Genomic DNA, 17106 nt, shown 5'->3' with positions numbered 1-17106 from the left:
GTAACTCCCTATAGATAGGGTGGCTCTATTAGTATGCGATCCCACTTTCTTGTGGAGTTCTGTTGAATAAAATAAGATTTACTCTTGTATAGACTAATTGAGGCTTACTCTTTGTATTACCCCTTTAAACTTGCACTCGTGTGTGTGTGGGGGGGGGGGGTTGATGCCTGAGGCTTAGAGGGAACATTGCCCATAACCCCAGGAGAGTTCCAGGTACCACCTGGAGGTTGGTAAGCCCGAGTCCTGAGCAGTGTTCCCTCTAAGCTGAGTTAGTGTGAGCTAGCTCACAGATCTTTGTTTTAGCTCAGGAAGGATGACCTCAGAGCACACTGATTTATGCAGCAGCTCACAAGGTAGAACATAAGAGAAGCCATGCTGAATCAGGCGAATGGCCTATCTAGTCCAACACTCTGGCACACAGTGGCCAAAAAACCCAAGTGCCATCAGGAGGTCCACCAGTGGGGCTAGAAGCCCTCTCACTGTGCCCCCCCCAAGCACCAAGAATATGGAGCATCACTGCCCCAGACAGAGAGCCATACGCTGTGGCTAATAGTCACTGATGGACCTCTGCTCCATATCCCCTCTTGAAGCTGGCTATGCCTTGTTGCCACCACCACCTCCCGTGGCAGTGAATTCCATATGTTAATCACCCTTTGGGTGAAGAAGTACTTCCTTTTATCCGTTCTAACCCGACTGCTCAGCAATTTCATTGAATGCCCACGAGTTCTCGTACTGTGTGAGAGAAAAGTACTTCTTTCTCTACCTCCTCTATCCCCTGCATAATCTTGTAAACCTCTATCATGTCATCCCTCCGTCGACGTTTCTCCAAGCTAAAGAGCCCCAAGCGCTTTAACCTTTCTTCATAGGGAAAGTGTTCCTTTAATCATTCTTAGTTGTACTTAGTTGTACATTCTTAGTTGTACTTAGTTGTACTTTCTCCAGTGCTATAATATCTTTTTTGAGGTGCGGTGACCAGAATTCTTGAAGTTTTGCTCAGAAGACTCTACAGCTTCTTGAATTTTGAATTCTAGAATTTTTGCTCACAAGACTCTGCAGCTTAGAGGGAGCACTTCTCCTGAGCCTAGAGGACGCGTTCCTCTTGCAAAAGGGCCAGACTAAAGGGGCGTCTCCAGCAGGGCGACAGGTTGCTCCCCTCGGCTAGGCGCGTCTCTGCAAGCAGCCAGGGACATCCCCCGCCCTCTCGGCTTCCTGAACCAGCCCGGCGCCGCCTCCCGTCCCGCCCACGCCGAGGAGGGGCGAGGCGAGTCCCTTTCGCTTTTCTGCCCCAAACTCTTCCGCGGCGGAACTGGAGCGGCGAACCCGGGGCTGCCCAGCATGGCGGGGGTGCAGCAGCCGGCCGCCGCGCTGCTCATCAGCCGCCTGGCCGAGCCCCTGCTGCGGAAGCTCAGCGACCTGTTGGACCGGGCGGCGCCGGGCAGGGGCTGGCGGGACTTGGCGCAGCTGGCCGGGAGTCACGGCGGGCTGCGGCTGAGGTGAGCGGGGAGAAAAGGAGGAGGCTGCTGGGGGGGATCTGGCGGGCTGCTGGAAGCCTCAGCGTCCCGGGGAACGCGGGCGTCTTCCGGGCGCCACAGGGCTCTTCGTCGCCGTCTTTGCAGCTGCCGGCTCTGGAGTGAGAAATCCCTGGAGATATAGAGGAGGGAGTGGGGGGATGGTGGTGGCGGGTTTGGGAAGGGGGAACCTCAGCAGGGTACAATGCCATAAAAATGCCATCAAAGCAGTCATGTTTTCTATGAGTTCTGTCTGAGGAGCAGTTGGAAATCTAAGAGAAACCCAGGCCCCTCCTGGAGGTTGGCGACCCAGTCTGCAGCCGTGAAAATCCTCACGGTCCTCGGGTCATGGGGAAGTTTAAAGCGTTCTTTCAGGTTTACAGTTGATGGCTTCAGCTTCACTCCGCCAGGGTTTCCTCTGCCTCTGGAAAAGCTGCAGAGCAGAAATTCAACAGGTGAAGCTTCATCTGCCTGAAGTAATGGAGTCTGTCTGCTGAAGGTTTCTGGAGGCAGAAAAGCCTTGCCAGAAACAAGGTGGCAACTCTGCTCTTTAAAATAAAAGTCCTCCAGGAAGAATCTGTTAAATTAGGATTGGTTGAGAGATTTTGGCTCCTTTAGGCCAAAGTTCTTCTGCTTCTGGAACAGCTGCAGGGCAGAAACTCCACAGGCGAAGCTTCATCCGTCTGGAGTGAGGGAGTTTGCTGAAGGTCCAGAAGCACAAGAGCCTCACCAGAAAAGCAAGGTGGCAATTCCATTGTTCTTCATATAATAAAAATTAAAAACCCTCCAGCAAGAATCTATAGTTAGGCTTGGTTAAGAGATTTCCCACCACCGCCAATCTGTCTTGAACAATTAAGAGTTTGAGACATCTTGGTGATTCACTGGTTCCAGCTTGAAATCATAGTATTTTAATCAATTTGTCTCCTACTCTGAAGCCATATGGTTTTAATTGTTTTAATTAATTTAATTGCTGATTTATTGAACTGAGTTGGACTTGAGCTTGTTGCAGTCCGCCCTGAGCCTGTTTACAGGGTAGGGTGGAATAGAAATCCACAAAATCAATTAATCACAGATACTATCTTAACATACCTTGCACTTTTCACCTGTTGCAGGTATTTTTTTTTTTTAAAAAAAAACATCTGATAAGTTTATTTTAGAAATTCCAAGTTATGCAGAGCTTTGTTGGGTGAAATAACATCAAGTAGATTAATTTCATATATAACAAAATTCTGCTATGCATAAAGTACTATGGTACATATAACATTGTAGAACAGGTTGCAGGTATTAATTAGTTTGACGATAGATTCAGGTGAGTAGTCCTGTTGGTCTAAAGCAGCAGGACAAAGCTTGAGTCCAGGGTCACCTTTAAGACCAACAAAGTCTTATTCAGGACAGATAAAAGGAAATACTTCTGCACACAGAGAGTGATTAAAATGTGGAGTTCACTGCAGAAGGATGTAGTGATGGCCACAGAGATGAACAACTTTAAAAAGGAGGCTTATCCTCCATGAGCCATCAGTGGCTACTAGCCGTGGTGACTGAGGGCACTAATCCTCTGAATCCCAGTACTGGGAAGCAACATCAGGGAAAAGCCTCGGCCTCTATGCCCTGTTGCTGGCCCTCCAGAGAAACTGGTGGGCCACTGTGTGAGACAGGATGCTGGGCTAGATGGACTATTGGGCTGATCCAGTTTGGCTGTTCTTATGTTTTTAGTAGAAATCTATTGTGTCGGGAGACTCCTGCTTTTCAAAGTGCGATAGATCCAAAATGGTTGCACTTCTGAAGACTTATTACGGCAGCAGGTTAAAAAAAAACTTTTCCTGACCCTACTGCCCGTCAGCTTCATCGGATGCCCTCGAGTTCTAGTATTTGGGAGAGGGTGTAAAAGTCACCTTTTGTCAACTCTCTCCTGCCCATGCAAAGTTTCCACTTGTCTTTTGCTCAGTCCTGTGCATTTTAACCTGGGAAGGATGTCCCACTGCGTTCAGTGGAATATGCTCTTGATTAGGTGCATAGATGGAATTGCAGACTTAACCTCTCTACGAAAGTGAGTAATTCTGGTGAAGTGGGAGATATTGGGGGGGGGGGGGGAGATGGGCTGGTAAACAGACCAGGCTGAATGCCTAAGATGATTCAGGTAATGAGTCACTGGAAGTGCCCTGAGGATGAATGCATTGGTCCATCACAAAACCTATGTAACAGTACTTATTAACACCAGCCTTAAGAACACAGTAATAAAATGATATTGGATTTATATTTTGCCCTCCACTCTGAATCTCAGCGTCTCAGAGCGGCTTACAATCTCCTTTACCTTCCTCCCCCACAATAGACACCTTGTGAGCAATGTTTCCTCCGAGCTGCAGTCTTGTGAGCAAAAATTCTGCTTTGTGAGCTACTGGCATTGAAGTTGTGAGCTACTGCATAAATTAGTGTGGTCTAGGGTCATCCTTCCTGAGCTAAGAAGAAAATGTGTGAGCTGGAGGCTAAAAATCTGTGAGCTAGCTCATGCTAACTCAGCTGCCTGTGAGGTAGATGGGGCTGAGAGAGCTCTGAAAGAAGCTGCCCTTTCAAGAACAGCTCTGTGAGAGCTATGGCTGACCCAAGGCCATTCCAGCAGCTATAAGTGGAGGAGTGGGGAATCAAACCCAGTTCTCCCAAATAAGAATCCGTGCGCTTAACCACTACACCAAACTGGATCTCACGCCAAACTACCTTTTGTGTAAGCTTTTGAGTTCTCCAGTACTCTTCATCAGGGTTTGGGGCAGAGATTTTCCCATCCCCTGCTATTAATTGCAGGTATCCCTCATGCTTGCTTACTTTGTCATGCCTTTGTGAAATGGAACGAAGAAGCTGCATGGAGGAAATTTTTGGTATAAATAGCTGTTAAGCCTGCAGTTGTGTGCTTGGTAAAGAAATGCTATTTTTTTTGGAAGCCTGTTGCTCAGAGAGAATTGGTTTTTATTTCTGTAATTGGTGGGTGCATATTTATAGAAAAATGTACTTCTCGACTTTTATTTCCCCCCCACACCTGAAATATTTTGATTTCTTTGCAGTCCGACCGAGTTGGAGCAGTGTTCTCTCCAAGTACTGGAGCCCAATGGAAGTCCCAGCAGGAGCCTTCTTCGGCTCTTGGGTGAGAGGGGCTGCACCGTGTTGGACCTCCGAGAGCTACTACAGGCACTTGAACACAGTGAGGCTCTCCAGTGCCTCAGTCCTCCAAGTAAGTTTTGAGTTTTCATAAACTCAGCTTCCCTGCTTCTTTGTGTCTGTTACTAAAGCATTCTGTTAGAGGTGGGCTGTGCTACACTTGGTGTAATGCATGGGTGGCCGAACTGTGGCTTGGGAGCCACGTGTGGCTCTTCCACACATATTGCGTGGCTCTCGAAGCCCCCACTGCCCTGTCAGCCAACTTAGAGAAGGCATTTTTCCTTTTGAAATCACTTCTCCAAGCCAGCCAGTGGCTTGGAGAATGCATTAAAGTTAAAGTTGCTTTCTTTCCACCTCTTCCTCCCCATCTATCTATCTTCCTTCCTTCCATCCCTCCCTCCCTCCAACAACTGATGTCCATATCTTTTGGCTCTCAAACATCTGACATTTATTCTATGTGGCTCTTATGTTAAGCAAGTTTGGCCACTACTGGGTTAGAGTATCATAACAGGAACTGGAATACCCAGGTTCGAATTCCCGCTATGCCATGGAAGCTTACTGGGTGACCTAGGGGAAGTCACGGGCTCTCAGCCTCATTGACCTAACAGGATTGGTGCAAGTTTAAAAAGGAGGAGAGGGGAATGATGTCAGCCACTTTGGATCCCCAAGGCGGGGAGGGAAGGTGAAGGCAGGAGTGGAAGTCTAGCAGGAGCTCCTTTGCATTTTAGGCCACACACCCATGATGTAGCCAATCCTCCAAGAGCTTACAAGGCTCTTTTTTGTAAGATCTTGGAGGATTGGCTGCATCACAGGTGTGTGGCCTAATGTGCAAAGGAGCTCCTGCTAGAATTCCACCCCTGGGTAAAGTAAATATGCAGAGGAAGCATTGGCCAGAGACCCTTCAAGTCCATTGTCTGCCGGGTTGTTAGCTGGGTCATAATGGTGCTGAACCATAATTGGCATATGAACATATATGAAGCTGCCTTATACTGAATCAGACCCCTTGGTCCATCACAGTCAGTTTTGTCTACTCAGACTGGCAGCGGCTCTCCAGGGTCTCAAGCTGAGGTTTTTCACACCTATTTGCCTGGACCCTTTTTAGTTGGAGATGCCGGGGATTGAAGCTGGGACCTTCTGCTTACCAAGCAGATGCTCTGCCACTGAGCCACTGTCCCTCCCCTGCATATTGTATTGCCTGGTGTCTATAACAGTTCTGTAGCTATAGCTGACAGTTTTGATATATCAGTGCCTGTGAGAACCATAATTAGTACTATAAAATGTGATTTCTGTAACCTTCCCTGTATAGAGCAAGTACACCTTAAATGTCACCCGTTCATGCAGTCTCTAAACAGAAGGTCAAAGTCTCCATTTTTGTACCAGTGTTGGTTTAAGGTCTTAATGATGCCCAGTGGTCTCCCACAAGATTTATAATGGCATGCAAAGAGAAATGTACCTGGTTTTGCTCTATTGGTTTTCAGTTACAGTTTTATAGGGATGTTTCGAGGACAAAGTCCCCATATCATTCATCCCAGACACTCACTTTTGCAAGTATTAGTAGCATGACTGCAAAAGTTTATAGAAAGTGAATGTAGAATGAGAGATACAAGAATGGGTGTATTGGAGTTCTTCAATCCATGAATGGATTTGTGAGGCCTAAAAGATTTCAAGCACAGATAGAACAGCTAGATTTGAGTCCGTTAGCACCTTAGAGACGAATTAAATTTCCAGGGTGTAAGCTTTTGAGAGTCACAGCTCTTTGTCTCTTGAATGCTTGTGCCTGGAAAATCTAGCTGACTTCTGGGGTGCCACTGGACTCTTCTGCAGCAGACCAACATGGCTGACCTCTGAAACAATCTTTTGTATTTTTGTTTATTTAAAATACTTAGAAACTGTAGGAACGTCACACGACTCAGGGTTGAGGATCTCGCATAGTCTGTCAGTGGCTGCGTCGCTTTATTTATATACATTAGTGTTTACACAGTCTTTTACTAACAACGTGCAAAATGAGGAGACCGATGTTTACCTTAGCTTGTTACCCCAAATGTGTATTCCAGGAAGGAGGTGAAAGGGCAGCACATTCCTAGGCCCTCAGCATTCTTGCATAGGGCAAAGTACATAAAGGCTTAAGCCTGCCTTCTAAGTCTATAGATGAATTCAGGACAAGGTTGGTTTGCCAGACCGTTGCCCTTTCCTTCAAGAAACTTCCCTTTCTCTTTGGCTTATTGCTATGGCTCAGGGGTGACCAAACTTGCTTAACGTAAGAGCCACACAGAATAAATGTCAGATATTTGAGAGACACGAGGCATGAATATCAGGTATTTGAGAGCAGGAAGGAAAGAAAATAGATGGGGAGGGGGAAAGAAAGCAACTTTAACTTCAAACACATTCTCCAAGCCGCTGGCTGACTTGGCTTAGAGAAGTGATTTAAAGAGACAAATGCGTTCTCCAAGCTGGCCAACGGGGCGGCGGGGGCTTCAAGAGCCACATGATAAGTCTGCAAGAGCTAAATGTGGCTCCCAAGCCGCAGTTTGGCCATCCCTGCTATGGCTCAAATCAAACTAAATTACAGAATACATCAACATGTGCCTTTAATAGTCAAGAACCGTCAAGTATATGGGCTTTAATAATTAATTATTATACTGTTCCTTTTCTTCCCCCCCCCTTCCTTTTTTTTGTAGGTATAAAGATAGTTGTAGAACCAGAATCTCAGGCGGTGTTTTCTGGGCAGACAGTGAAGCTGAACTGCTTGGCAATTGGGCATCCACTTCTACATTACCAGTGGTTTAAGCAAGAGAAAGAGGTAATCGCATTAGTTCTCGAAGCGTGCTGTATCTATTGATAAAGACTGAAGCAAAATTGTAACTTTTCAAAACGGGGAATTAGAGCCATAGGGATGAAGCTGCTTCTCAAAGCTCACAGATACTCTGAGATATCCTTCTGCTATATCTTCTGAATCATAGTGGCTGCTTTGATCAAACCAAGGTGAATTGCTGTCAATGTGCTATGTGGGAGGAGTGTGTGTCTGATGTGCTTCTGACGCACGGTGCCCCTATGAGTTAACGACCTCCAAATGTCCTATTATTAATAGCCTTGCTCAGGTCTGGTGAACGGAGGGCTCTGGCTTCCTTGACTGAGTCAATCCATCTCATGTTGGGTCTTCCTCTTTTCCTGTTGCCTTCAACTTTTCCTGGCATTGTTGTCTTTTCCAAGTGACTCTTGTCTTCTCTCTCTCTCTCTCTCTCTTTGTGTGTGTTTCAACTAAACTTTATTGCGGGTAAATGCAACATACTATACTACAAGCAGGCCTCAGATTCAGTGGGAGCTCGCAGGAGCACAGCTCCTGAACCTTTCTGAGAGTTCCACCTCCTCCTTCTGAGAGTTCCACCTCCTTGTCCATTGAATAGTAGGTGCAGCTGCATAGCAATCCCTGGATTAGCACCACCACCTATTTTTCGACAAAATGACCACTGACTACAAGGGAATATAAGTGAAAGAAGTTTCACACTAGCAATTCACATTGTGATGAAAACAGAAAATGGGTCAAAAACAGACAACCAATTACCTGTTGTTTCAATGAATTCTTAGTCATTCATAGAACAAAGAGAGACGATGAAAGAGAAAAAAGAGAAAGATAAAGGGCAGAGGAGGGGTTAGGTTAGGGTTATTAAAGAAATGCATTCCTCAACCGAAAGGGAAGAGGGATTAAAGGATTCAATATAAGGCAACTTCATATGTTCATATATGTTCATATGTTCCAAGCTAGATAGGGCAACCAAATGCGGGAAAGTAATGAAGAAGAGTCTGGGTTTGAATGCTGCCTTGTGGTGTCAGTAATTTCTTCAAAGAGAAAATATTCCCAGAGTTTGTGCAACCACATTTTAATATAAGGTGGATCTGGAGATCTCCATTTGGAGGCTATTTCATATTTCGCAGACATATAAAGGATAGAAGGATTCTATAAGGAGTTCAGGCTTGATTTGATCTAGAACCCACTGGCTTGTCTTTTTGGTGGTCCATAGTATCTTCAAAACTCTCTTCCAAGAGGTTTTTTCCTCTTGTTCTGTTTAGCTGCTTTTGGCTGAAAAGTCAAAATAGGCCTCTGCGAAAATGTATTTTGTCTCTTTAAATATAGAATACTCACAAATTACTTTTTAAAACCACTTCCCTGCATTGTTTTGACAGCTTATGATCTGCTTTCCAAAGAAAGAGTAAGTATTCAAACTGTGCCAGTCTGTTTTACTAGGGAGTTAGTGAGTTTCTCTCTGATAAATGATGCTTGAATCTACGAGGCCACCCAAATGTCAGTTATAAATCACTAGCATCCAGAAGCTGTGGCAGATCTGGAGATTGTAACGTGGCCTCTAGTTAGTTAAGGCTTTAAAAAACAATTGCCTGCAGCCTGCCCTTCCAAAACCTGATTTGCTGTAAGATCTCAGTCAATCGCTCTTCTATTCTGTTCAGAGCTCTGTGGCCATTTCTGCCTGTCTTTATCCAAGGCCTGTTGTGCCGTAACGTGATTGCTCTTTCCTTAGAAAATGATGACTATAGCTATTGTTAAAAGCACTTTTAAAAGGTGAGTTTAACTGGGTGTATACCTTCAGTCACCATGCTGAATTGTTTTTCTAGCTCTGTTTCTAATGAAATGTCTAGGAAATCTTAACAAGGATCAGTCAAAGAGAAAGACAGTTTCTGAAATTACAAGCTAGCCATGTGAAGTCTTTTACAAAGGAAATAATACCAACAACTATTTGAGTATTTTTCCCCCTTATTGATCATGGGTATTAGAAACCTGTGGGAATGATTTATTGCTAGAAGGAGAAAATTGTGGAGAATGTAAGCTGCCTTATGCAGAATCAGATCATTTGTCCATTGAAGTTTGTATTGTCTACTCAGACTGGCATCACCTCGCCAGGGTCTCACTCGGAGATCTTTCACCATCACCTGCTGCTTGCTCCTTTTAAAACTGGAGATGCCCAGGATTGAACCTGGGACCTCCAGCATGCCAAGCAGAGGTTCTTCCACTAAGCCGCAACCCTGCCCCCTGATACTTTGAGCTCAGTTTTATTTAAAGACAATAGAGCAGGGGTGTCAAACATGCAACCAGGGGGCCGAATCAGGCCCCTGGAGGGCTCCTATCAGGCCCCCGAGCAACTGGCTGTCATCTGCTTCCTTCTCCCTCTCTCCTGCGTCCTTCTGTATCACAGCTTGCTTTGCAAGTCTTTCTCAATTGCACAGGAGCTACAGAGCAAAGTATCTATTTTCTCCATTGGCTGAGGCTCCTCGCCCTCCTGGTCCTGTGAGGAAAGAAGGAAAGAGCCAGAGCTTTCTTTGCCCAATTCCCTGGATCCCATGGGAAAGATACAAAGACCAATGAGTGCTAATGTTTTAAGACCAATAAGTGCTACTTTTTAAGCATGATTTTTTTAAAAACTTAAAAAAAAGTTTGTCTGTGCCTTTTGTAAAGTTTATACCTCTGCTGCCAAATCTTAAATAGGTACGCACACGGCCCGGCCCAATGTGGCTCGGCCCAACAAGGTCTCATTTATGTCAGATCTGGCAAATGATTTTGACACCCCTGCATTAGAGATTATTATTGCTGTAGCATTTTGGAAATCTGATGCCTAGAAAGGCTATACTGGTGTGCAGGATGAACATATGAAGCTGCCTTATACTGAATCAGACCTTTTTGGTCCATCGAAGTCAGTATTGTCTTCTCAGACTGGCAGCAGCTCTCCAGGGTCTCAAGCTGAGGTTTTTCACACCTATTTGCTTGGACCCTTTTTTGGAGATGCCAGGGATTGAACCTGGGACCTTCTGCTTCCCAAGCAGATGCTCTACCACTGAGCCACCGTCCCTCCCCGTGAGATGAGAGGAAATTCAGTAGTTATCCCGGTGTAATCTCACCAAATGGAGTAAAGCTGGTAGCACTGTGAGGTTAGGCCTGGGTTTAAGCAATTAAGCAATGAAAGTAAAAAAATATATGCAGTAGCACCAACATATCTGGTGGTCTTCTGGTGGGCACACGAGATTTTCTTGATGGGGAAGATTAGCCAATTAATAAACGTATGTCTCTGTGGTGGGGAAGCTTAGCCAACTAACCAAACACTAGTTTGGTATAGTGGTTAAGACTCTAATCTGGAGAACTGGGTTTGATTTTTCACTCCTCTACATAAAGCCACCGTCTCAGAGTTCTCTCAGCCCCACCTTCCTCAACAGAGTGTCTGTTGTGGGGAGAGGAAGGGAAGGCAATTGTAAGCCGCTCTGAGATCCCAAGTGAAGGGCAGGGTATAAATCCAACCACCTCCTTCTCCTCTGTGGTGATATGACTTCATGTTCAAGTCCAGCATGATACATAAAGGTAAAAGTAGTCCCCTGTACAAACACTGAGTCGTTACTGACCCATGGGGTGACGTCACATCGTACTATACCACAATAAGTTAGAGGAAATTCATTTTCAAATGTCTTCTACTCAGCCTGGAATTACACCAGATAGCTTTCATCAAAACAATTTCTTACATCATAACCTATCCGAACATACACATGGACGTGCTTACTTACTTATTAGCCCCCCTTACGGAGCCCAAGTTGGCTTACAATATTAATAAAATACATAAAGTAGATTACATAAAAAAGCATAAAACCAAAATTTAAAATCATGACTCAAGACTGCTAGTAAACAACCAACCGGAGTCCTAAAGAAAACCATTTTCAGCTGCTTCCTAAAGAGAAAAAGTAAGGGGGTCAGGTGCCCCTCCCTGAGGGGGGCTGCCATGGAAAAGGCCCTCTCTTGTGTGCCCACCAGACGAGCTTCATTGATTGGTCCTTTGGCCCTTCGAGTATCTGGTCCCAAGCCATGTACAATTTTAAAGGTCAAAACTTGCACCCTGAATTGAGCTTGGAAGTGGATTGGTAGCCAGTGTAATTGATGTAATATCAGGGTCACTTGCTGTCTTATATGGAATCGAACCTTTGGTCTATCAAGGCTTCCTCAGGAGACAGTGGGCTGTCCTTCACTGGAGGTTAGATGGCCATCTGACAGCAATGCTGATTCTGTGAACTTAGTCAGATCATGAGACGGAGGGCGGGAAAGGTTGCGTCAGTGCTTAGTTCTCAAGACCCTTTCTTAGGCACCCAGGGAAATGCTGATCACCATTTTGGGGTCAGACAGCAATTTTTCTCCAGGCAAGTTTGGCAAGGGATCCTGGAGGCTTTTGCCATCTTCTGGGCATGGAGCAGGGGACACTGAGGATGTGTGGGGGGAGGTATTTTGGAAGTTCCTGCATTGTACAGGGGGTTGAACTAAATTACCTTGGAGGTCCCTTCTAACTCCATGATAATAAGATAACCCTTTGGTCTGTCAAGGTCACTGTTGTCTACTTTGACTGACAATGGCTCTCCAGCGTCTCATGGCTAAGTCTTTCACATCACCTACGACCTGATACTTACCTGGAGATGCCAGGGATTCAGCTTGGTACATTCTGCATATGAAACAGATGCTGTGCCACTGAACCACAGACTAATCCCAAGACAGAGTGATCACAGCATAGCACCGCGACTCTCTGAGGGATGAAATGCAATGATCAATATTCATCTGAACCAGTTTCAGGTTTCAAAGCCTCATTTTCCTTACCAGTGAGTTTGACTGCAGCACTCTTATGGGAGAAATCTTTCTGCTTTATTTCATGTTAGCTTGGTGTAGTGGTTAAGTATGCAGACTCTTATCTGGAAGAACCGGGTTTGATTCCCCACTCCTCCACTTACAGCTGCTGGAATGGCCTTGGGTCAGCCATAGCTCTTGTAGGAGTAGTCCTTGAAAGGGCAGCTGCTGTGAGAGCTCTCTCAGCCTCACCCTCCTCACAGGGTGTCTGTTGTGAGGGGAGAAGATATAGGAGATTGTAAGCCGCTCTGAGTCTCCGATTCAGCAAGAAGGGTGGGGTATAAATCTGCAGTCTTCTTACGGTTTGTGCTACGCTTTTTCCCCCTCCTCTATCCTATGCAACATAGATTCCACATGGGAATTCTCCAGAGCTAGTGTTCAACCAAGTAAATGCAGATGACTCTGGCTTCTACATCTGTCGAGTGAACAGCGGCTTTTCCTTTGTGTTCAGCCAGTGGGCACAGCTGACTGTTTGCGATCTCCAAAGAGCTTCCCCGGGTGAGTTTTGAAACGATGTGTGTAAAAACACGTGTTCTTTGGGTAGGGTGTCAGGATCAGGAAGTACTTCAGAGCAAATACTACTTTAATAAGCCTCCATTGTATGATCTGTAGTATCGTATGGTACGATTCAGTTTGCTATGGTGATAATTGGTTTGTGTAGTGTATTGCTAGATTAATAGAAGTGTTGATGGCTCAGACAACAGCCATTGTTGACAGAAAGGCATTTGCTTCCAGGAAGTCCAGGCTCTCTTTGTCTTTTCTTCAATGGGCCACCCTCATATAGGTCAAGATGTAGCTAAGAACCTGACCTTTCCCCAGCCTCTTCCATTTCTCCCCCAAGAAGTTTTCCATGGAACAATAGGCCATCTGGAGGAGCTGGGAGGGGACTGCTGTGATTGAAATATTTTCACTTTTGGAATGCTTTTTTAAGGCAAGTTATCATTCAATGCGTAACATGCTTTTTGTTTGTTTAAGGCTGCTTACGACATTAGAGAACGGTCATTCCTGTGTATAGTTTAGAGCAGGCCTCGGGTTCAGTGGGAGCTCACAGGAGCACAGCTCCTGAACCTTTCTGAGAGTTCCACCTCCTTGTCCATTGAATAGTGGGTGCAGCTGCATGACAATCCCTGGATGAGCTCCACCACCTAAACGACCCCTGGTGCAGGGCCGGTGCTAGGCTTTCTGGTGCCCTAGGCAAATCACCCACTAGTGCCCCTCCCCCAATTATTTAAAAAATATAGGAAAAATGAAGAGCGTCGAACTTGAAACTTTTCACATTTTTAATTTACTGATTTTTAAATATTATTTTTTTTAAAAAAAATGTGATAAGTTATTAAAAAAATTGTGAGAATAAGTGCTTGACGGCCGTGCCAGGAAGGAGGGTGGTGGGATAGGATGAGGTGGGAGGCCAAGTCGCGCATTAGGGACAGGGGGTGGCTTGGCGTTGTTGAGGGCAGCTTGGTGATGGGAGAAGACAAGGTGACAATGGTCAGGAGCCAGAGTCATGTGTCGGAGAGAGGGCGCCCAGTGGTGGCCTCTAGGCCAGGTGGCGCCCTAGGTGACCGCCTACTTTGCCTACTCCCACGCACCGGCCCTGCCCTGGTGTAGAGGTAAAGGTAGCCCTCTGTGCAAGTACCAAGTTATTACCGGCCCATCAGGTGATGTCACATCCTGACCTTTTCTTGGCAGACTTTTACGGGGTGGTTGCCATTGCCTTCCCCACTTTACCCTCAGCAAGCTGGACACTCATATTACCGACCCTGGAAGGATGGAAGACTGAGTCAATCTTGAGCCGACTACCTGAACCCAACTTCTGCCCGGATCAAACTCAGGTCGTGAGCAGAGCTTGGACTGCAGTACTGCAGCTTACAACTCTGCACCGTGTGGCTTCTGTGCATAGTGTAGAATCATAGAATTGGATGGGGCCATACAAGCCAACTTGTCCGGCTCAATGCAGGATCAGCCTGAAGCATCCATAACAAGTGTTTATCTAGCAGCTGCTTGAAGATTGCCAGTGAGGGGGGAGCTTACCACCTCCCTAGTTGTGCAATGTATTTTCAAAGATGTCTGCATTGGTTAAATGTGACTGATTTTGTACACAGTTAATACGCTGAAATTTGCATGGTGACAGTACACAGCTGAAAAGTTCAGGGTTTTCACTGATAAAGTTTAACTTGATACTGAAGTACGCTGCTAAGCCTGCTGAGACTGTTTCTCTCCAAGTAATGTTTTCCTACCAAAACAAAATTTTGTGTTCACCTTTGAATTTTATTTTCTTCTACCCTGTCAAAAGGTGTGGGGGGGGGAAGGCCCCCAAACAAGCATAAGACACAGGTGCTAAGATATCATATAGTAGTTTGCATTTCCCTCAAGTGTTGAGTGTATTCACAATTTTGCTTGTGGACTTCAATGGACATAGAAAGGGAATAACCCTGCTTAAGATTGCAGTATGCAGCATTTGTAAATATGCAGAATAGTACAGTTCTATAAAATAAGTTATAAAAGTAGTGTATTTGATATTATTAAAGCAGTAAAAGAAGGTTGTGATGAGAAAGGGTTGCATATTTTGAGTTTTCACTAAAATTTCTCCCTCCCTCTCCCTCACAAAGGAGAAAACCCTTCCTCTCATGGCTTCAAAGTTTCCAGAAATTTTTCATCTCTAACAGGCCAGTCCTAAGTTGAGTTACACCGTTTTAAGGAGGGTTTCCAGATGGTGGCTGGAGATCTCCTGCTATTACAACTGATCTTCAGGCAACAGAGATCAGTTCCTCTGAGAAAATGGCCACTTTAGAGTGTGGACTCTCTGGCAGTGAAGTCTTTCCCCTCTTCAAACCCCGCCTTCCTCAGACTCCGCCCCTGAAATCATAAGGTATTTCCCAACCTGTAACTGTTGACCCTAATTCTGGGTCCATTGACTTCAATGAGAAGAGGGTAACTCTGTTTATGATTGCACTGTAAGACCGATTCCCCACTAGCCTTATGCCGGTCTCACTCTCCTCTTCTCTGCGGGGCTTCCATTGGATTTCACACTATCTACTTCAGGGCTGCAACTCGCTCTGCCTCTTTCGCACAGCAAACAAGATCCTCTAAAAACTAATTTCTGCTTGCCTCACAAAAGAGGTGAAGCAAGTTGCAGCCCCGGGGCAGATAGTGTGAAATCCGATGGAAGCCTCGCGGAAAAGAGGAGCGTTAGAGAGGCATAAGACTAGTGGGGAATCGGTTTAAGTATACCTCCTCAATCAGAATGTAAAGTATTAAGTTTTGTACTTTTGTTATTTCCCATGAGAAAAACCTTGCTTCCATTTTATCTTTTTTATTAAAAAAGACTATTTGCAGCAAATAGCTTGACAGAATGTAAGAATACTGCCTGTGGCTTCTACATTAATAATTTAAGCAGAGTGGTTACTTGCTCGTGAACGTGTTTTATTAAAAGTAAGCAAGTCATGAGTGAGGAGCTCCTTCTAAAAAGGAGTGGATAATCAATGTTTTAGAGGTCCTAATAATGGAATGCCTTTACCTGGATAGCCCAGGCTAGCCTGATCTTGTCAAGCTAAGCCGGGTCAGCCCTGAGTAGTATGGGTTGGAAGCAGGGGTGGAACTCTAGCAGGAGCTCCTTTGCATATTAGACAACATACTCCTGTTGTAGCCAATCCTCCAAGAGCTTACAAGACTCTTTTTTGTAAGCTCCTGGAGGATTGGCTACATTGGGGAGGTGTGGCCTAATATGCAAAGGAGCTCCTGCTAGAATTCTACCCCTGGATGGGAGACTATCAAAGAATGCCAGGGTCGTTATGCAGAGGCTGACAATGGCTAATCACCTCTGAATGTCTCTTTCCTTGAAAATCCTACTGGGTCACCATAAGTCGACTTCAGCTTGATGACAAAAAAATTAAAAATAGGGGAGTGCCCCAACCTTGACGGCCCCAGCTAGCCTGATCTCTTCAGATCTCAGAAGCTAAGCCGGGTCAGCCCTGGTTGGTACTTGGATGGGAGACCTCCAGGAAAATCCAGGGTTGCTCTGCAGAGGCAGGCAATGGCAAACCACCTCTGCCGTTCTGTTGCCTTGAAAACCCTACAGGGTTGCCTTAAATCAGATGTGACTTGATTGTACTTCATACCACTGCCAATGGTGGAGAGGTGGTGTTTGCATAGGCAAGTAAATGTCCATGGTGCCTGGAAGCCACATTTGCATGACAATGCTAGTAACCAGTGAGTGCTACCTAGGTCAGGGGTGTCAAATGTCCATCCTGTTTATTATACAAAAAAATGTCCAGCCAGCGGGTCAGACCTGGCCTGCCCAGGGCTTTAATCAGACTCACCTGGCGCTTTTCTCCTCCCTCCCCCTCCTGTCTTCACCCTTTGAAGCTCCAAGGCTGCCAAAGGTTCCCTGCTCTTTCTGCCTTGTCTGGCTGCAGCAGGAAACAAAGCTGCAAAGAAAATGTGGAATGGATTTTCCATTAAGGTCTTTGTGTCCAGGTAGCTAGGGTCCAGAGACCTGAATGGAATATCCATTCCACGTTTTCCTTGCAACTTTGTGCTGTTTCAGCGTTTCTATAGCCATCTGAAGCTCATGCTTCCTGGAGTTGTGTCCTTGCAGATACAAGGTTGATACATCGAGCCAGCTTGGCTCTGCTTAGTGGACCTGAGAACTGGTGCCTAGTGAGCACTTTAACTTGGGAACCCACCACCAAAGGGGGATATTATACTGGAAAGTCATTGCCAATCTCAGTAGACCCTGGGCGGGGCGGAGGAGTGGGGAGAAGCTTGCAATGCCATTTCGTTGTTTCCCCCAGC

At 45.7% G+C, this 17106-nt stretch overlaps 1 protein-coding gene across 2 annotated transcripts in view; it reads left to right on the top strand.

Annotated features, from left to right (window-relative positions):
- The first annotated feature begins 1326 nt into the window (after nucleotides 1-1326).
- MALT1 (MALT1 paracaspase) overlaps nucleotides 1327-17106 on the top strand; it is a 71000-nt gene continuing 55220 nt past the window's right edge. For both annotated transcript variants that reach the window (XM_060236107.1, XM_060236106.1), the window contains exons 1-4: nucleotides 1327-1493; nucleotides 4562-4728; nucleotides 7334-7455; nucleotides 12660-12810. In XM_060236107.1, coding sequence (XP_060092090.1) covers nucleotides 1336-1493; nucleotides 4562-4728; nucleotides 7334-7455; nucleotides 12660-12810 — 598 coding nt within the window. In that variant the 5' untranslated portion in view covers nucleotides 1327-1335. The remainder of the gene's footprint in view (nucleotides 1494-4561; nucleotides 4729-7333; nucleotides 7456-12659; nucleotides 12811-17106) is intronic.

This window comes from Heteronotia binoei, chromosome 4 (assembly GCF_032191835.1).
Source record: "Heteronotia binoei isolate CCM8104 ecotype False Entrance Well chromosome 4, APGP_CSIRO_Hbin_v1, whole genome shotgun sequence".
In the NCBI taxonomy this organism is placed as follows: Eukaryota; Metazoa; Chordata; class Lepidosauria; order Squamata; family Gekkonidae; genus Heteronotia; species Heteronotia binoei.
The sequence above is the reverse complement of the archived record's forward strand: the minus strand, read 5'-3'. Positions and strand labels throughout refer to the sequence as shown.